The sequence below is a fragment of the Lagopus leucura genome, unplaced genomic scaffold, assembly GCF_019238085.1.
Source record: "Lagopus leucura isolate 7727_CA_CO unplaced genomic scaffold, USGS_WTPT01 Super-Scaffold_774, whole genome shotgun sequence".
In the NCBI taxonomy this organism is placed as follows: domain Eukaryota; kingdom Metazoa; phylum Chordata; class Aves; order Galliformes; family Phasianidae; genus Lagopus; species Lagopus leucura.
Genome location: NW_024962258.1, coordinates 163595 through 188431, shown reverse-complemented (window position 1 = coordinate 188431; position 24837 = coordinate 163595). Strand labels below are relative to the sequence as shown.

The window sequence follows — 24837 nt, the reverse complement described above, 5'->3', positions numbered from 1 at the left end:
TTAAATACTGTGCTGAGATGTAGCACTTCAGTGCGTCCATTTTACTACTGGCTGACACTGAGTTATTCAGAGGTGTCTGAACACAAATGTTATATAGTTATAGAGTATAATCTGAATCATTTATAACCAGTATGGTTTAGCCAGAGGTTTTTCCTCTGTTTAGCTAGTTCATAGAATACAAAGGTAGTACTTTGTAAGTAACAAATAAAGCTGCTGAGACACCCTGTTCTAGATCTCTGGAGAATGTAGTCTGACTTCCTGCCCTGCTAAATGTCTCCCACATACCAGTGCCATAACTTTATATTATGAGTGCTCCTATTTAGCTTGTGGTGGGTCTTGAAAAGGAACTGAAGCTCTACACCCAAGTTGTTTGGTTTTGCTTTGAACAAACCTCTTCAGTTTCGTCTGAATTAATCAGAGTGCTGCGTGCTTCATTTGCTGCTGTACTTCACTATTTGGACAACTGGGCAGGAAGTACCACAGTACTTTTCCTCTTTTCTGTCTCCCCTGCCATTGCTGCCAGTAGTGGTGAAAAATAAATAAAGAATGACAACGATAAAAAACAAAACATCTGCCTTAATTGTTGCAAATGGCCTTAACAAAAACAAAGAGGCGCCTTGAGCACTTGCACTTCTATTGCCTGAATAATAACTGAACTGCACTGATTTTATAGAGAGCACATTTCACTGTTGTTTTTGTTCCATGTATGGGGGGAAAATGAGGTATTTTTACCTGGTGTGGGAAAAGTAGAAAATGTTAGCTAGGGAAATCTGTTTGTTGACGTATTCAAAGAGATGTATGTACAACTATTCTTCCTTTTTTTTTTTTTTTTTTTTTTTTTTTTTCTTTTTCTTTTTTTTTGATTTAGTGGGGCTACATCCATTGTCTACAGATGCAGGCAGAAAGGGACCCAGAAACATTACGCCATCAAAAAGTTGAAGAAGACAGTAAGTGTTTTTTGTTTTGTTTTTGTTTTTACAGTTTTTTGTTGTTGTTGTTGCCATTTAGTTGTTTGTTTTTCTTTTTTCCTTTGGGATATGTTTGGGGTTTCCTGTTCTTCTTTCTTTTAGATGTGGTTTCTTAGTGGGAGGGAATGGATTAGACTAAGGACCTCACTTTTTATTTTCTCTAACTGGAATTCTTCTGTTCCTAGTTTTAGAGGTAATAATATTCTGCTGTGAATCTCTTGTCCCCATAGCTTGCTTCTGTCTTCATCTGGTGTTGTCTGTATGGACCTGGATTTGGGGAAAGCATTTTAGACAAAGATTTCTTCCACTGTGTAAAAGAAATGGGTTCTATGTCACTCAAATTTTCTTTGATTACATATTGCTTTAGTATATTGACTTGCTCAAAATATAAATATCATCATATAATTTATTTTTTTCAAAAACAGATTAAAACACGGATTCACATTCACTTAAGATTAAATATTTCATGGAGGCTTTTCTCCGCTACAAAATTACCGGAGGACCAGCTGAAACATCACTTATTTTTAGAACTCTATATATATCACTTTGACCAGGGCCATTGTTATGTGTTACAAAATAGATGGTGGAAAGCATGAAGAGAGACTAAAGAGGAAGGCTTAGTAATGGACTGAGAAACTTCAATCAGCACAAAAGAAATCATAGAATCACAGAATGGCCTGGGCTGAAAAGGACTGTAATCCTGTAGTTTCAACCCCCCTGCTACGTGCAGGGTTGCCAACCACCAGACTAGCCTGCCCAGAGCCACATCCAGCCTGGTCTTGAATGCCTCCAGGGATGGGGCATCCACAGCATCGTGGGCAAATGAGAGATAAGGAAGAGCAGTTCATATTTCTAAGAAGGGAAGATAAATTTGAGGGGAAGAAAACAAACTGTGAGATATGGGTATGATTTCTATTTGTGAGTAGTTTTGATTCAATTTATTCTAGTTTTAAAACATTCATTAGTCCAGTAGTGTTTGTGTGCAGCAACATAATGAGAGATGGGTGGGCATAAACATGTCTAAATCCTGAATTAACTGGTGGTCTCTGTGCAACATATAACAAGCAGGTTCTACATGAGTAAAAGGTTGGTATTAATTTGTCATCTCTGAAAGTAAGCCAAAGTTTAAGCTGTCATAAAAATTTAGTTTTGTTTGCTGCATTTGAATTAGCACCTGGTGCATTGCAGAAACAGTCATTGCATTGCTGGAGCCTTCTCTGTTAATCAAAATGCAGAGAACTGTATTTGTAAATTTTAATCAGTTTTCTATGCCTATGATTCCTGTAACAGTTTAAGAATATACTTTCTTACAATTCATGTTCTGCAGTGCATTTTGAAGAAAGATATGACTCTACATAGTTTATTTGCCCCTTTTTTGGTGTTTTAGAGATAAATTCACATTGATGATGATCACGTTACTACTAGATCCATGCAGTATTTGGTTCTGATTTTTTACTGACTTTGATTGTAACAAAGATTTTGTTTTTAAAATGATAATAGTTAGGGAAAGATGGCAAGCAAGAGGAACATAAGCATATGGTTATGTATTTCAGAACAGCAATAGCTTAGCTTAATGCAGCTTTCACAGTATCAGCTGTGTGTTTAAGCAACTCATTTAGCTAAGCTGTTCTGGTGTAGTCATATACTTTGGGATGCTTTATTGTGCCATTAGAACAAGTGATATTGCTGTTTGACTGGCTTAATTGTATAATTGAAAACATTAAAGGAGATACTGTAACAATATGTTGTGGTTTGTGTCTGTGTGCCATGAGTTCCTCTGGTTGCTGTCCAAATTGGACACATAATTATTACCACCGAGACAGGACTAACTGTGTGGTAGCATTTCCACAGCAGGAGGCCTGATATTTGCTCAGAGCCTATCTCAGTAAAAATAACTGTGTGGGCCAAGTTATACACTAAAATGTTGATTGGCTTAAGTTTTCAGTTGGCTTTTTTAAACAATTATAAAAAACAAACAAACAAACAAACCTTAACTAGCAAAACAGATGGCAGTTCAGTAGCTGAGAAATGAAGGGAGAGAGAGGAAGAGCCTGTGACTGCTTTTGATACATAGTCGCCTTTCTTTAATTTTCTTTCTTAAATATCTTTAAGGGAGCTCTGAAGAGCACAGGGGATTAGAATACAGAGGAATATATTGAAAGAGCAAATTCTCAACTATGTCCAATCAAACTGCCTGATTTTAAACACTGCAAAGCACAGAACAAGAGTAACCTGGTGAGAAAGAGTGTCCAAGAGAACAGAATGCAATCAGGAAGCAAGTGATCCAGCTTGCACTGGAGGTAACAGTGGTGTGTTGCTTGCTACAAGCTTCTCAGAAATTAATGCTTTTTTTCTCATGGGAGAGGCTCAGATAAGAAACAAATGATGCTTTTGGATTAAAGTTGTGTGCTGGGAACAGATTGCAAAAAACATAAAACACCTGACCATGTTATTTTCATTGAAGTAATTAATTTTTCATTTTGCTTTTCATTTCATTTAAAAGCAAATATAACTTTGGACAGGACATATCAGCCAATTCTCAGAATACAGATTTGTGGAAAGATGAGAGTTCTTAGAATCTTCTGAAATTAGTATTTTTTTAGTATATTAGGGCTAGCTGGATGAACCTATGAACTGAGGCCAGCATGAAAGCCATATCATTGTTTGAGCAGGTAAATACCATCCAAGGAGTAAGGTCCACCTCAGCCTTAAATTTCCTGCAGAGTCTGGACAAATTGCTTAAAAAATATTGGAGAGTATCACTATTGGAGAATATCACCACTGGAGAAAATAAATGACCACTCCTCTGTGCCTTCCAAGTTGAGACACTGAGGGCTTGCTTATTTTTTAAAGGTGGCAAGTTCTAATTGAAGAGCTACCTGGGAGCTATCACTGCAGTAAAGCCACATGCTCAGAGAAAGGCAGAGTAGGATTTTGAGGTAGGTCATCTGGATTTTGGTACTCTTCTGCTGCCAGTTCAATCTGTGCTCCTGGCCAAGTTATGTGCTCTTTTTGTTCCTGCTTCATCAGCCATAGCAAGGAGGTAGTGTTTATTGATTTATCTTCACAGTAGTGCTTTGTAGGATAGCCTAGTCAATACTGCTAGGTTTTAGTTGATACATATTTTCTCATAAGAGCAGTTAAGTATTATGAAGCGTTGGAGCCTCTGTGCCCCAATACTGAGACATCCAAGTGCAAAGACTGTTTTGGAGAATTTCATTTTGTTTAGTATGTGAGTGTCCTCTCACAGGGTTTGTGGTATTTAAATAATATTTCTTAGGTACTTAAGATCATTCTTATGAAGCAACATTATTATTAATACTTTGGGTCAGAAAAAAAGCAACAGTTTTTAGGCTACACCTTCTGGCAATAGTTGTACTGGGATTAATTCTAATATATTTACTGTAATTAATTAATAGTTTTAGATTATTTTAGATAATTAATTAATCTAATATTAATTCTAATAAATCAGACTATTTGAGAGTAATTAATACTCGGTCTGTGGAGCAGAGAGAAGTATGAATAAATGGGAAGGTAACAGCTTTCCCACCTGGATAAATGAGGTTGGATAGCAAGGGCTAAATTTAAATGTACTGTGATATATGTATATATAACAAGCTCCATACATTCCCATTTGTACAAAGAATATAAAGATTGGGGCTTTTTTATTCTGAGTTGCAGTGAATTGGTGATAATAAGTTGTAGACATGACACGTGCAAAAGTTGAGTCTGTTATCCTGGAGTAGTGCTGTTTTCGTTGAAACTTTCCAATTGAATGAGAAGGCAAGTGCTATAGATGTGTATTCTGGAGAAAGAGTGTAGGGACTGTGTGTCATACTTGGGAATTGTCAAATTTAGTAAGTAGGATTTCCAGTGACTTTTGGAGAAGGTGTGTTTGTGCTATAAAACAGAAATTTTCATCTGCTTCCATGAGGCCTTGCAGGATTTTTAGCTTGAATGCCTGCTGCTTCTGTATTTCTCTGCTGCTGTAGAATCTCTGATGAGACCATATATACCGGTCCTTTGATGCAATAACCATCAGTACTTTTGCTGGATTGGCGTCTAGGAAGAGCAGAGGAATAGCTGAGTAAGCTAGTCCACAGGAAAAGTGAGAGACAGTTTTTGAGTTACTTTTTACTTTCCTTCAGAGAAGGAAAAAGATATCACTCTAGAATTGAAAGAACCTGTCCTACATGCATAAAGTTATTTAACTTGCCATCTGCATTACAATGTATTGTACTATATCTCATTGCAGTGCAGATGACATGTAAAAAATCATTTAACGTAGAGTAATATTTTTTTGCGTGTCACCGTTTAGATTGTATTGCTGTGTTCTTCCTGAGTAAGTCATCCCTCAGGGTAAGATTTTAATGAGAGAGTATGTGTATTGTATCTCTTCCTTTCTGCATTTAATTTGCACACAATTAGCTAACATTATAACATTCTTCTTTTTAGAAATACAGAGATCGATCAGTTAAAAAAGGAAAACACAAAGCTCAGCTCATTTTACAGTTTGAGGAAGCTCAACCTGCTGCACACTTTGCATTGTTAAATTAGTATCGAAGAAGCTAAATAATATCCCTTAGATGATTCAGAAAAAAATTCAGTGAAAAAGAGACAATTGACAGAATCTTTTGTGAATTTATCTAAGCTGCATATTTTTTTCCACCAACCCATCCAAGCGCATCTTTTTTCCTTTTCACCTGCAGTGATTTGTTTTCTCCGTGGCTTCAAACAGTTCTAGAGCAATGTTTGTATGTAAGTGTAGAGAGGCAAGATGGGGAATAGAAGTTAAGTGTGCTAATACATGAGTATATATTTAATGCTTGAAGGAAAGGCATAATGCTGAAAAGTAATGAGTTGATGGACAGATGTAAATACTGGTTTACCCTCAGATTGTAGCCCTTCTTTCTAGAAACCCATCATTATTTACAGCCAGTAAGAGAAGCTGTACCTCAGAGAAGTGAGGGCTTTGGCATAGATAGATGATCCCTGGGGGTCTCTGAAAGTTTTCCCTACTTGCATTGTAGGTGTATGCAGGTGTATGCAGTGGTGGTATCACCACAGGTGTGGCAGCTACTTATTTTGGAGGAGATGGACTCAGTTTTCTTGTTCTATGTTGTTGAGCAAAGAATTAAGTAAAATCTGCTTTCATGTATGGAAAGGCCAAAGATGAGAAACCATAATGCTGCCTTCAGTGCAAGTAGTTCAGTTGTTGAAGTAGGACAGGAACAGTTTATGACTTCAAACTGCATATCCTGGGTTTATTGCCAGGATTATATTATTTATGGGTAATAAAACATTTTCCCATAGTTGTAAAATAATAATAACAATAATACTCCCTCTCTCCCTTTCTTTTTAAGTAGCCATCAAATACTACCATTTCTTTCTAATAATTATTCCATTCAACTCTGGTTATGTTGAATGAGACAATGTTTGAAACTTCAGCTGTTCATCTATTACGTAGTATTGTTGAAACCTTCTGGAAGCATTTCCATAATTAATAAGAATTTACATAAATGATATTTTAAATTATTAATTTAGTAATATTATAGTCACTTTGATTTATGGTCTTTAAGTATATTTTAGAATTGCAAAGATCCAACTTCTGTGGATTTCTAAGCAATAGTCTTAGGGATATCAACTTGCAGCAATTTAGATTTTGTTGTAGGGGTACATAAAATTTATATTAGTTTGAACTGTTTGCAATAAATAGAACACAAAGCTATGAGAAGAAATAGCACGATAATTAGTTGTAGATTACTGAATATATATATTACAAATATATTAGAATTTGAAAGAAAGTTAAAAGAAGACACAATCAGAAGTGCTCTGTGGCATGGCTTTCAAGTATTTGTTGGAAAGGTCCTAATTTCTGCAGATCAGAATCCCAATTCCTGCAAATGAGAAGTTAAATTATATTCAACAGAAATTTAGGAAAATGATACATGTTACCATTACAGTTTATTTTAGATATTCTTGTTGGGTCATTATTGTTCTCTAGCTGCATCACAGTAATAAGAATAGTTCTTTCATGTTTTGTGGATGGAACTAACATAAGGCACTGAGGCTAGCAGCTGGATGTGGAATGAATCTGTGACCAGGCAAGTAGCACAACAGTGCATAAAGCAGCAATAATGACCTGCGGCATACATTTCTTCACAGATAAAATCTGTGGGGATAAGGTACATATGTACAAGGCTTTAGGTAACTGCTTGTCTGTTACTTGCCTTACAGTAGCTAACAGAATGAAAAGCTCTAAAGAGAGAGGCTAAAGTGTTACGTTTCAGTTCTACTAAAACTGGTTGGTGAAAGGAGCACTCTGTTGAGATTGGCATTCAAAGCCTTTTAGATCTCTTGGTCAGTTCTTTCAAGGCTGGAATGTAGATTTAGGGGATGGTGATGCCAGTGCTTTTATGTAATTGCAGCTCCTTAGTGAACCATACATACAGGAGTGGGAGTTAGTTTTGTGTCCTTCACTATATGAGAGGTCTAACTCAATGTCAGAAGAATGCCTTTATCATCTATGAGCTTTTCTACTGGTATTCTATCTTTCCTGTTAAAATTTTGCTTGGAGGCAGAAACAACACTGAAGGTTCATTGACTCAGTACAAAAGAAGGCACAACTTTACAAGTGACTGATAAATGTTCCTTGTTCTTCCCAGTTCTTGATTTTATTTCTTGATGTTATGTTGTTAATGCAGAAATGTCCTTAGCGTTTATGGATGCCATATTTGTCTTGCAACTGGTGTTATAAAACAGGTCTTCTCTCTCTTTATATGGAATGTGTTCAAAGAGAAACTGCTGAATGTTGCACACAGTTTTTTCTTCCCAGAGCTTATGAGAGCATATGCAGGCTATAGTAATTGTAATGAGGACTTTAAATAACATTGGTAGAAGGTCACAGGTTCTAGTTCAAGCTCACGTAGTATGTACAGCAGACTACTTTCAGCATCTCCTCTGCTTAGTCCTAAATTGTATAAAGCATCAGGGAACTAAGAATTAAATATGGAAGGCAACCTGTGGCTCTTTTGCACAGAATTCGCAGGTTGGGATGTAGTCTAAACTGATCTTCTGTCTGATCTGTTGGACAGAGCAGTCACTCTATGCTCTCAGCCTGCTTGGTTGCTTCTCTTTTTTCCTGCATGGCTAGTAGATGCTGGTAGAGGAGGTATTAATGTAGCTGGGACATCCTCTATAGGGATTGGAGAGACTTAGAGACAGAAACATTCCTGCACATTCTAATACTCATTGATAGTGAACACTAACAAGAATCTCAGCTCACAGTTTCTGATCTATGAATGGAGCTCTTTAAGTTAGCTATAGGGCCACACTTTCACGTGTCTATCTACTTGCCCAATCATCTGCTGTATCTACTTGCTCCTTGGGGTCCTCTCACAGTTGTATCAAACATTTTCCGTTCTCCCTACAAAGTTTCTGTGTGGGATTTTTTTTTTTTCTTCTGTGAGGATCTGCTGGCTTTCTATGTTACCCAGGTTAAAAAGAGTATAATCTGTGAATTATAAGCAGTTCTGAGGACATGGACTCTTATTTTGTTGTTGTAGTTGCAAAGTTACATATTCTATTAGCTAGCAAACACTGAAGTGACTTTGTGACTTCAGGAGCCCTCATTGTTGGTGTCCGGGGCTGATCTACCAGAAGACCTTTTCAATATCAGGAGATGCTAAAGTCCAGGTGCAGGTCTGAAGATTCTGGGTAATTTTTCAGAGATTACATGCAAGACTTAATCCATACCTGAAGTTATCAATATTTATTCCTGTCTGATGTTTGATAAAGAAAATATTCTCATTTGATCAGCAGACTCCCAGCCAGGCATTACAAAATTGAGTGGTTGAGTATGTATTTCATCACATGGAATAATCTAGTATCTGTGTTGGGTATTACAATAGTAATGGTAGCCCTTGTGTGTCAAACCTTCATTGAGTAGCAGTGAAAGCTGAGATGGACCTGTGAGTGTGAGTTAATGCAGAGAATTATGTGAACATTAGCTTTATATTTCTGTGCAATTTATTGAATTGCTGTAGGCATCAAACTTTGCCAATAATGTAAGTAAGAACAGTATATTTATTCTCAATTTTTCTCATGCAGCTGAAGTCTTGTAAAAAAAAGAGAATAGCTTTGAGATAAAATGATATAGTAGATGATAGGAGATATTCTATCATCTAACAGCTTTCAGCTTCTAAAGGACTATGATTGACAACACCAATCTGTACAGTTGATATATTGGAGGGAAGAGAAGCCATCCAGAGGGACCTGGACACGATAGAGAAGTGGGTCCACATAAACCTGATGAGGTTCCACAAGGCCAAATGCAAGGTATTGCATTTGGGAAAGGACGATCCTAGGTATTAATATAGACTGGGTGAAGAATCCCTTCAGAGAGGCCTTGTGGAGAAGGACTTGGGGGTCCTGGTGGACAAGAAGCTGGACACGAGCCAGCAGAGTGCGCCTGCAGCCCAGAAGGCCAACTGTGTTCTGGGCTGCATTAAAAAAGGGGTGGCCAGCAAGGAGAGGGAGGTGGTTGTCCCCCTCTACTCAGCTCTTGTGAGGCCCCATCTGGAGCACTGCATCCAGGCCTGGGGCCCCCAGTAAAGGAAGGAGGTAGAGCTCTTGGAGCGGGTCTACTAAGATGATCAGAGGGCTAGAGCACCTCTCCTATGAGGAAAAGTTGAGGGAGCTGGGATTGTTTAGTGTGGAGAAGAGAAGGCTCTGGGGAGACCTCATTGTGGCCTTACGGTACTTGAAGGGAGCTTATAACAGAAGGGGGAATGACAGTTTACATGAGTTGATAGTGATAGGACAAAGGAGAATGGTTGTAAACTTTGGCAGGGGAGATTTAGATTAGATATTAGGAGGAAGTTTTCCACTCAGAATGGGTGGTGAGAAGCTGGAACACAGAGGAGGCTGTGGATGCCCCATCCCTAGAGGCATTCAAGGCCAGGCTGGATGTGGCTCTGGGCAGCCTGGTCTGGTGGTTGGTGACCCTGCACATCACAGGGGGTTGAAACAGTGTGTGTCATTGTGGTCCTTTTCAACCCAGGCCATTCTGTGATTCTATGATTCTATGATGACGTGGTGATACAGTGTATTTATTTGGAAATGTGGTGATAGCATGAAGTCTTACTAAATGCCAGATGCATAATACTGATTACATCATTTAGATTGAAACCTAGCTTAATAAATTTTAACTGTGTTTGTAGCTGTAAAAGTGAAATTGGAAGAATGGGCAAGGAAATGGCAAGTACAATTTTCTAAATAACCCTTTAGATGTGACTATTTTGAACTCAGGAAAAAAATGCACTTAGGTTAGATGTACATGTTGTTCTATTTTATAAGTGTCTTCCTCTGTGCAGCTTTGGGAGCAACAGTAATGGCAGTGACGCTATAAATAATGAATAACTGAAACAAGCAGTTTATGAATGCTCGGTAGTCTGAAATTCGTTTTTGTAAGTGGTTCAACATTTATCAAACATATTTATATAAAAAATCTGTGTATAAATTAACCACAAAAGGAAATAACAACAACATTGTTCAGATAGTTAGACTATAACGTACAGTAAGACTGTTCTAATGAATATATAACTTACTCTGAACCTATGCAGAAAACACATTATTTTAAATCACCTGTGTTGTGTAAGCTATAAGAGCTATTAGAACCTTGTGATTCATCCTTATGTGGCACCATCAAGTTAAGCAGGAAGATACATTGACCAGGATCTGTGTGGTTTTGAAGAATATGGTTTGCCTCTTGCCATCTTTACCCTTAAAATATTATGTTGTAATATGGAGGATCTATTAATCAGATAAATCAGCACGTAACTTATTGTTTGTAATCTGTACAGTCCCACAAACTATCTCTTTCCATCTGATAGCTTGTCTGTAAATGCATTCTGCTCTTTGACATACAGAAGTGTTGCTCCATTGATGGTAAAGATTTACATTTAACATTAACAGTATTATCATATGAAAAAATAACATTTTTTCTTCTTTCTTGAAAGCCTTGTGCCATTTGCTTGTACAAGCCCATATGACCTGCATTTGCAACCAGCATGTTTGCATACAAGCAGACCTTTAAGCATCTAATAAAACATCCTGAAAAGACAAATCCAGGCACATAACTTGCAGTAGTTCCATGCAGGTGTGTACAGTCTGAAGAATGTACATCCATTGAAGCATTGTAGATACAAATTGGAAGTGTGGACTTGTGTCTAAAGGCAGAAAATACTTGATTTAATAAGGAATAGTCTGTTTCCCTTGCATTAATAATATGAGTGGACTTACGGAGGTTCAAAAACTTTGTCAGCAACCTATGAAGTAAGAATTCCCTGCTGACTTTATAGAAGATACTGCAGCACTGTGCAATTACTGCTGTGCTTTATTGCATTGTTTGATGTGTTCTTCAGGGACCCTGTGTTCAGCTTCAGTAGGGATAGAGCCAGAATAGACTGCTAAGCTTAAAATACAGAAAATATTATTTTCAATCCTTTTTTTTTTTTTAAGTGTAATATTGGTCCAAGTACAAACATTTCTCCCTTTCAAAGAGAGAGCTGCTAAGAAGCTGCTGAGAATCAATGACCCGGCAAGAACAGCCCCTAAAACATAAGACAAATTCTTTATTTCAAGAACTCTTATTTTCATTCAAAAAAAAGTTACACAAAGAATCAAATCGCTTAAAATAGGTGTTAAATAACTACTCTAATTAGAACAAAGAAGTATCCTTAGTATCCTTTTGTTCAAAAGGTTCATCTTGTAATTCCCATTATTTGGAACACGGTGAAATTAAAAAATAAAGCCTACAACTGACTAGGAAGTGTGTATTTTAAAGTTTTTCTCCAGAAGAGAAAGAAACATTCATGCATTATGTTTGAAATACTTTCAAAAGTAACCTAGCAGCCCTTTGCATACTTGTCACAGTTGGAAACACACTTTCAGACTACCAGTGGCTGTGCATCTCTGCTGGTGAGTAATTGTATTTGTGTACATTTTTAAATGAAAAAAACAAACAAACAAAAAACAATGATGTAGTTAAGAAGAGTAGTTATCAATTAACACCATAAAGCCTGAGTATAGGAATTCTTTTAACTGAGATGGACATATAAATTGTTTCTTAGAAACGCATGTAGCAGAGTGTAATGGCAAGCCAATCACGATTTGCAGCATGCTCCTTGTAAATGCAAGGAAACACCTGCTCAGAGCTTCAGCTGTTGGTTCAGTAAAGCAGTCATTTGCCACTGATGAGTTAGAGGTGTTAATATGAGTCAATGAAAGAGATATTAAATAAGAAGCTGTGCAGAGCTGAGGAAAACAGCATCCATGAGGTGGACTGTGCTGTGAAGCTTCTGAAAAGCCATATGCATTTGCTGTTTTGTTACTTGCATGAGCACCCTGTGCCCTGGTGACCACAGCTGGCTAGATGTACACCTCCATATCTTCAGGGTCCTAGGGAAGGAGGACAGCAAAGAACAGGCTTGTAGGATGAGGAACATGCTCTGCTTCTTGCTCTCTACTAAGTCTAAGGGGCCTTTACAACTGCTGGCCACCTGTGTTTTCAGGATAAAGTACTCTACTGCAAGGCAGCAACTAAACTAACCTCTTTACAGTGACAGTTCATTTTATCTTGTGTCTGATTTAATTCAGATAGAATCAACACTTTCGTATCTCAGGGATTTGTAGTGTCACTCTACCTCATGTCATGGAAACATGGAAGGATCTCAGCTTTGATTAAGGATGAGAACTAGGGTAAGACCATTAAGAATCAGACCTAGCTCTATTCAGTCAGTAATGAGGATCCAGTTTTTAAGATCCAGTGCTTTTAGACACATAATTGTAAAAACACATAAATACCTAGTTCTAGAAAAGTGGGGGGAAAGAATGGAGAGAAAATACTAGCAAATCCGGGAATATTTTTAATGTCAATGTTCAGTGTAAAGTAAGGGTTTGAAGGGATAATTTCACTGACCCACACTGGCAGATATTGTCCTAACTCTCTGGATCTTTGCTTTGAGTGAAATAATACTGTTACTGTAACTGTTAATACTGTTAGCCCTCTGTCTGTTTCTCAATAAACTGGACTTAAGAGTTCAGTTTTGAGTGCATGCAACATGCTACCATTTTTCTGGGAATCTCAGGTGTCACAGCAAAGACACAACACAGACTATAGAGAAGACAAGCATTTCAGTGTAGTGCCCAGGGCTCTTGGACTGCATCTTTCTCCCAAATTCAGGTTGGTAAATCTTTGCTGCTGTCGGTCAAAAAACAGTCTCTTCTTACTAAAATGTTGTGGCTATATATGCTGCTGTTTTTACTCTGAAACTATTCATATAATTTACACATGTGTCCTTCTGTTGTAAAATATATTCCTTTAGGCATTTTCTAGGATGCTTCTCAATGTTTAGCACTCCTAAGCATTTATATGTGACCTATTTACTATTCCAACTCAGTATCTCAAATTTTGGGGTACCTTTTTCTCATACTACTATATGAAGAAGCTTAAAGAAAAAAATGTTTGTCAGATTGGGATCTGAATTGTAGAGGACTTCCCTACCTGAAACTGAGACTCAAGTCGCTTCACTTAATTTACTGCTGCCAACAACTTCAGAAGGAGCCTTTGTCATTTGTCAGTACTGCCTACTTAGTGCCAAAGGAAACATCCTTCTGATTTGGACAGGCTCTTACATGCCTCCTGCCAGGCATTCATGATGAGCAAACATTTTCAGAACTGGAGAAAATAAACTGCAGATTGTTCAGCTTGTATGGGCTCTTTTTGAGTGGATGAATTGCTCATTCTAAGCAGCAGCTGTGCCTGTGGTCATGCATGTTAACTTTTCTGATTTGATCTGGGGTGTGAAGTCCACGAAAAGATCCCAGGTGTGTGTTACTGCCAGAATCACCGGAGCTGCTGGCCGTGTGTCTGAACTCTTCTTTTTTCTTGGCTCAAATCTCACTCTCTGAGGCATTTCTCACCACAAGACTTATCTTGAAGTTCAGTGGTGGGTGTCGCTTTACGGCAATCGACATCACTTTGTGGACAGTTTTACATTTGAAAGCATTTCTTTGAAGATGTTTGCCTTCAAAAGGAAATGACCAGGGGCGTTTACTGGCTGAAGACCTGTCCTCTGACCAAGTAACTCCAGCTTGGTATGGGAGACTGAGGCATGATACTGTTGTATCCTGGGAAGACGGAGAAGCAAGCTGGTGCCTCCCTGCTCCCTCTTATATGCTTCCTTGAATTTGCAAGGCCTGGAAGATGGGAACAAAGGAGTTCATGCTGTCATTCCAAAAAGAGCTGACTTGACTGGTTCGGACTTATAAATAAGTTTGTACTGTCAATGTCAGTAGTGATCAACTGAACAACACAACCTCCAACAACCCTTCACTTCTGAAGATAAACATCTGAACTGCGGGGAATGGCAGGAACCTAGATCATCTCTCTCTTGCTTTCTACAAAGACTTCTTGCTTTTATTTCCTCTCCCTTTTTTATCACCCATCTTCCCTTCCCCATCTCCCTAAGCAACTAGAATTGATACTAAAATTGGACTAATATTTGACCTGTTCTGTCTTAATCTGGCCATCTGGTACACATAGATTAATGAACCTTCTCTCCCTCCTATAATTGGAGCGAGGCAGTATGACTTTGTGCTGTGTGGGTAATCCAGGGGTGAGGATTCATGCTGACCCACAGGCATCCTGGGCCCAAGAAGGAACTCCTCAGCATATGCAGCCACAGCATTTTATTAGATCCCAGCAAAGATATAAGCACCACTCTTATCTCCCATTAGGTATTAGGGGAATGGAGCGTTATGTTCCTCTTTAATTTTTGTTTTCTGCTGCTTATCTGATGCTCTTAACGTATTGAACGTTGATTTTTGCGTCTTTTATTTTGCTCCCTATCAGAGCTGCTAAAAGCAGATAAATGTCAACAACTTTCAATAGATCCTGAAGGCTCTTGCTCTATACTCTTTTACACCACTGCCACACCACTGCAGCATCTGGCATCATTCCTGACTTGCACGTGTTCAGGGAGAATCAAATGCTGCCTGCCCTGTACTTCAGAGCATCACTAATAGCTGGTTTTGGTGTTTTTCAGATGTTAAAAAAAGAGATCTTTTTGTAAGCAAGTGACTTTGTCATTAAGAATTTGAAGGTAATTTTATACTACTTTGAATGATTAAAATAGTATCATATAATTTCCAATTTAATGTTACAAAAAAAAAAAAGAACAAAACAAAACCCCAACAACCCTACAACAAAACCTAGAAATGTTTGATGGAATGTCTCCACTAAAAAGAAAGAAAAATTTTCTATTTCATTTTATTTATTTTACCAATTTGGAAAATGCCGGTGACTTAACTTGCTGAGTCTCATAACCCCCAAGATGAAGAGTGGAGTAGAAGAGAAATGTTTGTTTTCATCAGTGTAGAATTTATCTTGTGTTTGTCAGTATGTCTGCAACCATGGTAGTTTCTTTATAAGAGTATTGATTGATTATCTTAGCAACATAAAAAGCATGCATGGTTTCTTACAAGCGTTTTTCTTGCTTGCTTAAGTGATCAAGTTCAGGAAGAGCGGCAGTTGTCTTTCCTGAATGAAATACTGCCCAGGTCTGTCTTTTTTGTGAGAAATGATCAATTTACCCCAAGAGAGCGTAGGTCATGCCTGGATTGTTAAACCTAGCAATTTGAGAAGGGAAGAGCTAATGCTCTCATAGCTTAATCAGGGAGAGTCTGTGCAGAACTAGACTCGTCTGTCAGGTGTGTCTGAAGCAAGCTGAAGCCAAACCTTATGCACTGCTGTGGCTCAGGGTTGTTTAACTTTTGTGTTGCTTTTTTGTACTAAGCAGCTTGTTACTCTGCTTTGGTGCGCTCATCTTACCTGCAGAAAACTGTAAGTACAACTGGTGACCAGAGTGTGCCAAAAAGTGTGTGACCAGAGTGGCCATCCTAAGTAGTGGTGACAAGAACAGAGACTTAATAAAAATAGAAATGTTAGGAGTTTACTTGGATGTCTTTCCCTGTTGTCTACTTCTACGTGATTTGTTTTTGATCATTTTGCTAGATGCTGATCTTTTTTACTGTTACACCATCTGTCTTGTGATGAAGGAAGACTCTTCCACACAGTATACTTGAATTATATATGTCACCTCATTGTTATCTCGCAAGAGACTAGAATTGCTGTTCATACTTAGTTTCCTATGATAAACTTACCTGTGCTTAACAAAATAATCAATTATTTACCTATTTTTCCCCCTGCTTTTAACTAGATAGACAAGAAAATTGTTCGTACGGAAATTGGAGTTCTTCTTCGCCTCTCACATCCCAACATTGTAAGTTCAGTCACATTTCACTCCATGTCTTAAAAAAATAATAATAATAATAATTTTTCTGAGCTCCACATTAACTAGTGTTATTCATTTATGTTGACTTGCAGGAATCTTAGTTAGAACTTTGGTTTCTCCTCATGTCTTCATTAACAATTCATTATGAAAGACCATTGAATTATACTTCACATTGTTGTTCTCATGGAATTGAGTGAGAAACTGTGCAAAAGGAGTTCTGTAATTCTGTAAAGGATAAGAGGAATTTGGCTTTGTCCATCTTCAGTGGAAATTCAGCAACTGTAGAGTGACAGAGGGATGTTAGGAACACTAAAGAAAGCAGGTTCTAAAACTGCTGTTTTCCACAGAGATTATGGAAGTGTGAGGACTGCAGTAAAAAGAAAAGGAATGCAAAAGGGATAAAAATAGTCAATAAATAAATAAATAAATAAAAGGAAAAAAAATCCAAAGCAAATAAAAAACCAGCAAGGTTGGGAGAATGTTTACAGTAATCTGCTTGACTGCAAGGTAAATGAGACACCAACTTTAGCTGGTATCCTCTACATTACTAGCTGTGGTCTGTGTCTTGCTGCTGGCACTGTGATATGCTCTACAAGAAGAAAAACATGAAGAATGAATCCTATGATTCTATTATTTTTGTTGTCTTTTACCAGATAAAACTGAAGGAGATATTTGAGACCCCTACAGATATCAGCCTTGTTCTGGAATTGGTCACAGGTGGAGAACTATTTGACAGGTAAGCTGTCTTTACATACCACATTGTGTATTTCCACCTGGTATGATATGGTCCTGTTTTTAGCTATACACGTAATCTTTGTCTGAGTAATTACTGGAGTTATTTCATCAAAATACAATTTCTTCACGTGAGACTTAATCTGCAGGAACTAGTTTTAAAAATGTGTTTGGAAATGTAAGTATTGGGAAGGTGTTTTTTTTTTAAGGATTACATGAGTTGAGAATGGAAGAAGTTGACAGTGAATTATGGAGAGCCTATACGGTACAAGGAAGGTGTTTAGCATGTATGTGGTGTCAGTGTGTGCCCCCAGGTGTGCTGGGGCAGGCAGAAGGCATCTCATAATGAAAAATGGTAGTTCGTAACCAGTTGGCCAGGAGGGCTGTGCTAGGTCAGATAATAAGTTTATAAGTGGAGAAACAGGAAAGAAATACTATTTGAAATTTGTAGGATTTATAAAACCAGTCATCATGTTAAAACATTTCTGCAAGATATCTGTTGAGTTCTTGTCTTAGTTTCAACTAAGACAGAATTGTTTTTCTTCAGAATGTCTGGGGCCATTGCAAAAACAGGAGAAGGAGAAAGAGACAGAAACCATATTACTCCTAATGTTTAGTGAGGTGCAAGTTTTGTGAAAAGATTATGGCTGTCATCTAGACATGCACTCTGTCACCCCTGCTGAGTCAGTGTAAGCAGTAGCCTGGACTTAGCAGGCAGTGAAGCCAAGCAGGTTCAGATCTCCTTCTTGTGAAAGTGGCATTGACAAAACAACTCGAAAAGGGTCACAGCCTTTCATCCTGTGGCAGTGCCTCATGTCTGAGGAAAGACGCCCTGATGGAAAGACATCCCTTCAAGGAAGACCTCACATGTAATCCAGGGAAATGAACCACCATGGAGAAAAGTACCAGTGCTTAAGGGAGCTAGATGCAGTAATGATGATATATGGAATTAACTTGAACAATAATACAAACTCCCAAGATCCAGATGACACTGTTATGTGCGTGACCTGTGTGGTGGAGAGCGGTACAGAGTGCACCATTTTGTTGTGCCAGCACCCTGACAGGAATAAACTGGAAGGATAAAAAACACCAACAGTGGATAAAATGACTAGCCTACTTTGACAATGTGAAGATAGTCTCTCTTCCTCCCTGCAGGCCTGTAAAGAAACTGGTTCAGACACTCAAAGAAAAAGAAACTGGTTCAATGGCTCCTACATCTGTTCAAATGAGAATGCTATCGTTTAGAAGTAAATGTTCCTCTTCTTGATAGAGAGGATATAGTGAGTGCCATCCTGTGGTTTTGAGGATGGAGAGGAAATGAGGAAATGGGGTGAAAAACCCATCTCAGCCCTACAGGCATAGGTACATGAGCTGCAAGGGCAAACTACCACAAGAGAGAGTTCTTCCAGGAAAAAGGCAGTTCTGATTTACAGAGGGTAGTTCTTCAGACAGGTTAAATGATCCAATCTGTGTGGATTTGATGGCCTTGCACATCAGAACCAGAGAAATAAGAGGCTCTAGTGGACATGCTGCACAGTGTACTCCAGTGCTATCAAGTTATAAGGGGGAAAAACCCATCTGTATTTCTTCAGTGCCAGGGGGATCCCAAGAGTTAACTGTATTGGAGGCCAAAGGAAGTGTAACTGAAATGAACGGCAAATGTACCCCATTTTAACTGGCCAAGAGACTCTCAGGAGATCTCAGGAGAGGGTACTTCAAGGATCCAAAAAGGTATCGATGAACTTTCAGTATAGCAGTCTTTGAGATGGAGGACATTAAGTTGCTATCTATCTTGCCTGGTCTCTCAGAGGACCCTTCTGTTTTGGGACTGCTATGAGAAGATGAACAGCGGATGCAGATCTCCACTACAGTGGTGCACCAATCAGGACTCCCTGGTTCCCATTCATCAGTTAATTCATCAACTGGACAACCATGGAGTAATCAACAAGACTCTCTCACCTTTCAGTAGTCCTATAGGTCCAATGCAAAAGTCCAGTGGAGAGTGAAGGCTAACAGTGAACTATCATGGCCTGAATGAAGTCACACCACTGCTAAGCACTGCTGTGCCAGACATATTAGAAATTCAATGTGAACTAGTGTCAGTATGAACTAGCCAAGTGGTATGCCACAACGGTCATAACTAATACTTTTTTCTCAATCCTTCTGGGAGCAGAATGCGGGCAGAGATTGCTTTTACTTGGAGAGGTGTCCATGGCACCTGGAATTGACTGCCCCAGGGGTGGAAACTCAGTCATGCCATTTGCCGTGGGCTGATCCAGACTACACTGGAACAGAGGAAGGCTCCTTATTACCTGCAATATGTTAATGTCAGGAATTACAGCAGAAGTTGTTTTTGAGAAAAGGAAGAAAAAAAACAACCTTGAAGCAGGTCCAAAACAACCCAGGATACCTTTGGCCTTCTTGGCCACAAGGACATACTGCTGCCTCATGGCCAACCTGTTGTTCGCCAGGAGCTCTTCAGAACTCCTTTCCAGTAGATCAGCCCCTAACCTGTACAAATGCAACCCCAAATGTAGATCTCCATACTTGCCTTTGTTGAGCCTCATAAGATGTTAAACAAGATTGGACCCGGTACTAAGCTCTGGGGAACACCACTAATTACAGTACTCCAGCTGGACTCTGCATATCTGATCACAACCCTTTGCACTCTGCCAGTCATCCAGTTCTCAATCCACCTCACTGTCTACTTGTCTAGCTCAGACTTCCTAAGCTCATCAGTGGGGTTATTCTGGGAAACATGTCAAAAGCCTTGCTGAAGTCAAGGTGGATGGGTCTAGTAAGTGTAAATTAAGTGATATTCTAGTCTCCAGCCCAGTTCTGGCAAATATGGCTTCTTAAAATTGCCCCTCCTCTTTCACCCTATATGTTTGAATCAACTATGCATGCTTGAAGAACATTTTAAACTATGGCACTGTGACAGAGCCTTGGAAGAGTATTCTGATACTGCTTAGTCTTCCAGTCCAGTATGTCCTATAGCAAGTCTGTGTTTCTCACATTGCCCTGTTACTGACAGTAGTCCTCATTGCAGCCAGGAAAGGATCACAGAATCACAGAATTGTAGGGGTTGGAAGGGACCTCCAGAGATCATCGAGTCCAACCCCCCTGCCAAAGCAGGTTCCCTACAGCAGGTCGCACAGGTAGGCATCCAGGCAGGTCTTGAACATCTCCAGAGAAGGAGACTCCACCACCTCCCTGGGCAGCCTGTTCCAGTGCTCCGTCACCTCACTGTAAAGAAGTTCTTGCGCACATTTGTGCAGAACTTCCTATGCTGCAGTTTCCAGCCGTTTCCCCTTGTCCTGTCTCCACTCACCACTGAAAAGAGTCCGGCCTCGCCATTCTGCCCCCCACACCTTAGATATTTATAGACCTGGATCAGGTCCCCTCTCAGTCTCCTTTTCTCAAGGCTGAACAGACCCAGTTCACTCAGCCTTTCTTCATAGGAGAGATGCTCCAGGTCCTTCACCATCTTTGTGGCCCTCTGCTGGACTCTTTCCAAGAGATCCCTGTCTTTTTTGTACTGAAGACTGGATGTTACTGAAGGAAACAGAAACCCAGAAATAGCATAACTGTTCAAATGTATGATAGAGTGATCATGCCAAGATTCACCCCTCCTTTCTCCATCTGCAAGAATGGTCCCTCTTAAAAATATCTTGTTTGCACTCTACTTGTGGATAGAAAATTGCAGGACATGAAGCACAGTGACAGGAGAAGGTTGTTTTTCATCTCTTTCTCACGATTTTCTTCTTACATCAACTTCTTAGGAAGAGTATCACAGAGTTTAGACAATGGACAATGAGGAGTTTGTGTTATGGAAAGAAATAATTTGGTTTTACTAGGTTTTTGAATGGCATAATATTATGCATACAAAATAAAGCAATAAACTCTATGTGGTTACTTTTAGAAGGCAGATTTATAATCAGAAAGCTTTTTTCAATATGAAAGAAGAAGACTAAAGGAAGAATTGATGGAATCAACTCTCTGAGTACTTTTAGTACTTTTAGGGACTGAATTTGAGCTCAAATAAATTAAATAAAACATTTTAATATGAGTCAGGGATCTCAGTAGAACAAAGATTAAATTCAGCAACCATCAGGGAATGTAGAATGACTTTACTGTAAAAACTGATGTAGATTTTCTGTTCAAAATTAGCTTTGACTTACTTATATAAGCAAATTGTTAATCAGGATAATTTTTTAAAACACTTCTACTACTAATAAATAAACTTCAGATTGTTTCAAGATTTGATTACATATGTAATCACTCTTCCCTCTTTATTATGTTAAACCCTTTAATTATTATTTCTTCAATTTTCATTACAGTTCTTTCCTTTTGGAATAATGATAATTATTCCTAAGGTTAATTCAGTTACATTTTTCTCTTGCTTCTTTACTTTACCCTCTGTCCCTTCAGCATTCTTTGGTTAAATATAATGTAATTGCTTTATACTTTCAAGATTGACTTTTTCTTCTATTCCATGCTGCCTTTTATCAGATTCTCAGTCCCTCTGTTGATCTGGTTTTGCTTCTGTCAGTTAACCTCTTAAGCGTGACAGTCTTGCAGTACAGTGAAGTCTGTTATCTGTCTTTTATGAGCTGTCTCTTTTTGAAGTTGATATTTTCCATTCAAATTTTACTGATATTTATTGATTTTCAGCAGAATCACTTTTCCAAATATTAATTTCAGAAAAAAAATCTATTCTAAATTTAAACCAAAGACTGATCTCATTTTCCTCAGAATATATGAAGATTGATAACAATAGCTTTCATTAGCTTCTTTCTTTTTTCAGTTTGATATGATTATGACAGTCCTTATGTTCTCCTTGTCTGTACTTTGTCATCTTGACTACAGGATCTCTTATTTCTTCCTTCATTTTATTAAGTACACCAACCAGTGTCTAAAAATACTGTTTATGGATGAAGGTCTCTCAACTCGCTTTCATTTCACATTTAATATTATTTGCTCTGAAATTTCAATTCCAGCTGATACTGTCTTGTATGGAGTGTAAGTTAACAAAATATGATTTTTTGTTTTTTTTCCTGAAGAACTTGTCTTTTTTTTATAGGTGCTGAAATTATTACCTCTTGTGAAGAAAATTTCTTGAAGCTTCTTGTTTCTGCACAGGGAAATAGGAATTGCCAAAGACTTCATCTGCCACAAAAACGTGTGTCTTTTGTAAATCTGTGGCAGAGTATTATCTTTCATTTGTTTCTGATGTCTGGTCTCTTTAATTGGTATTAATTTGTCTTTTGAACATGAATCAGAGCCATGCACTGAACGCTATTTCACATGAACAAGATAGTATTCCCTCCTCAAGGGTAGCAAAATAAAATGAAGAAGAAATCTTTCTGTCTTGACGTACCCAAATGCACCCTATTCAGTGAAAAGCAGAATGAAAAATACACAAATTGGCTGTGGTGAAAGTGCTTATTGATGTAATAATAGCTCATTTAAAGTCTCTTGATTTCTGCCGCAGCAGTAATTAAAATAACAGTTTACAGAATAGAGAGGTGTGTGTTATTGCTCATTTGTAGGCTTTCTAATCTAATTTACTGTTTCCTTCCCATTCAAAGTTGCAATAATGCCTTTATACCTGACACTGTCAGAATTACTTTTTAAGTCCGTCAGACTCTAGCAGACTACAATATTCTCTTCAAGACAAGAAAAAAAAGTAATTTTTTGAAATGGTTGTAATATAAAATACAGCTTAGAATGTGGTCAGTGCATGCACTTAGAATTAGGTGAAACACCTAAAACATCAGAGGATATTCAGTTACAGCTTTAGGGATGAATAAACAATTCACACTAGGGTGATGGTGCAATTATAATACTGGTTGGCTTCATGCCACTCTGTAAATGTGAACTGATACAATATTAGAGCACGCCTGGCTCTTAACTTCACTGTGGAAGCCTCTTCAGCTAAGGTATTTTCATTTAAAATATCCTCTTGTCTTTTACTGTTCTTACTCAAGATAACTTTGCTGGAATTGTTGCCATAAATTTTCCTTCTGTCTCACTGACACACTTGGAAAAGGGGACAGTCCTTATGGAGGGAGGGCAGACTGGTGTCTGCAAAGCTCTTGAGTTTGTTAAGTAGTGTCATTATAGACTCCTTGTGATTTCAGCATCACTGGCAAATATGTTCTCTTTCTGCCACGGCCTCATCACTGAAATATAGACACAACCTGCATGCTGGGGAAATGAGGAGAGATGCCACTTAATTTAAAAATGAACATTCCCTCAATTACTACCAAATCTAGCATTTAAGTTCATTTGAAATGCAGAGGTTTTGACAGTTCCGTGCAGGTGACCAGATATGTATGTATATTTGACTGCGGCCTCTGTAGCTGAAGCTGTATATGTACAGAAAGTCTCTGACAGACCAAGAGCTCACTGTGTTTCCTGTACCTTGATTCAAAACCTTTCCTGAAATTATAAAACAAGATATGAGTGCTTTGCACATTTTGTTTTTTGTTGCTTCTTCTATTTACATTATGACTGAAGTACGAAGGGAAGCCAAAACATTTTAGAAAGTGAAGTTATCTGGAGTATTTATGGCACCAAAGTATTTGTCCTAAACTACAAGTAAATTGATCTTACGATCAAAACCTGAAAAGCAAATCTTTCTCAGAAAACGTGATTTTCTGGTCAGTGTTGAAGCATAACTGGAGTAAGGAATGTATGATACATCCAGGCACTGTTAGAGGTGCCTAAGTCGCTGACGGGCTGGAGGCAGTGAACCTAGAGTAATCTGGAACTGTGTAACAACAAGTATTCTTAAGCACTGTGACAGAGATATAAGCGCAATATATGTTAAGTATGCCACATGCAGTTTCAAAATGTGATGAAAAGCTTCAGACTTTTGGGGAAGTAAGCAACATGCCAGAGTGAGCTCTAACACAGTGTGCTTAAAATGTCAGGACAGCCACAGCTGTCTGGCTTTGGCAGGGAGGGCTGTGACAAGCAGGTAGTTCACACAAGCTCGTCACATTTAGCCGTTAAAAACTATTAATATGCTGACTGAAATGGAGTCTCTGATAGATGAATCTGTCCTTCTGAAAATTATGGGTGCTGAACTGCTCCTACTAACTTCACTGCAGATGGCTGTATTATGGCTATATTTGAAGATGTGGCAATTTATTTAGTCTTATCAAAGCTTTCAATGTATAGTTCTTTATTTAGCTCAGAGGATTTTTAGTTCTGTGTATGCTGTGGAAATGCTGATGAGGAAGTTGGGAAAACAAACACTAGTACCTGTTATAATAAATATGGAATCTTCCCCCACATTCTCCTGTATGCCACACTTTTTCATAAACTACCTCTCATTATCATAATGAGGAAGGAAAACAGCTTCTCTAAATAACTAGAGTGCTGTATTTAATTTCAAATTCAGGAAATGTCTTCCTTGGTTGACCCAGAGTCAGATTGAAAGCCATTTCTGTATTTCTCCTTATCCTTCTTCATATTAGGGGCAGACAGTTTTGGTCGTTAGTAACAGTAAAAGCTATTCTGAAACGAATTATGAAAATGGTCATAAAATAAGGAGGAATTAGCAAATTGAATCTGAGCTATGGTATTTGTATACTATTTTTCAATTGTATACTATTCTTCAACGCTTTATTAAGAAAAATACATCCATAGTTAAAGAGGAAGCTTTACTTTTTAACTAAACAAATGCATCAAAACAATAAGGAATCAAAATCTTCTCAGTAGAGGCATGGGCCATTTTATGAATCACTCATTGGAAAGGTGTTCTTTGTAGA

General features: G+C 38.2%; 1 protein-coding gene across 1 annotated transcript in view; it reads left to right on the top strand.

Moving 5' to 3' along the window:
- The window catches only part of CAMK4 (calcium/calmodulin dependent protein kinase IV), a 158027-nt gene that overhangs the window by 71400 nt on the left and 61790 nt on the right, over positions 1–24837 (top strand). The window contains exons 2-4 of the mRNA XM_042864925.1: positions 869–947; positions 16250–16312; positions 16978–17060. Of these exons, the coding sequence (XP_042720859.1) occupies positions 869–947; positions 16250–16312; positions 16978–17060 (225 nt within the window). The remainder of the gene's footprint in view (positions 1–868; positions 948–16249; positions 16313–16977; positions 17061–24837) is intronic.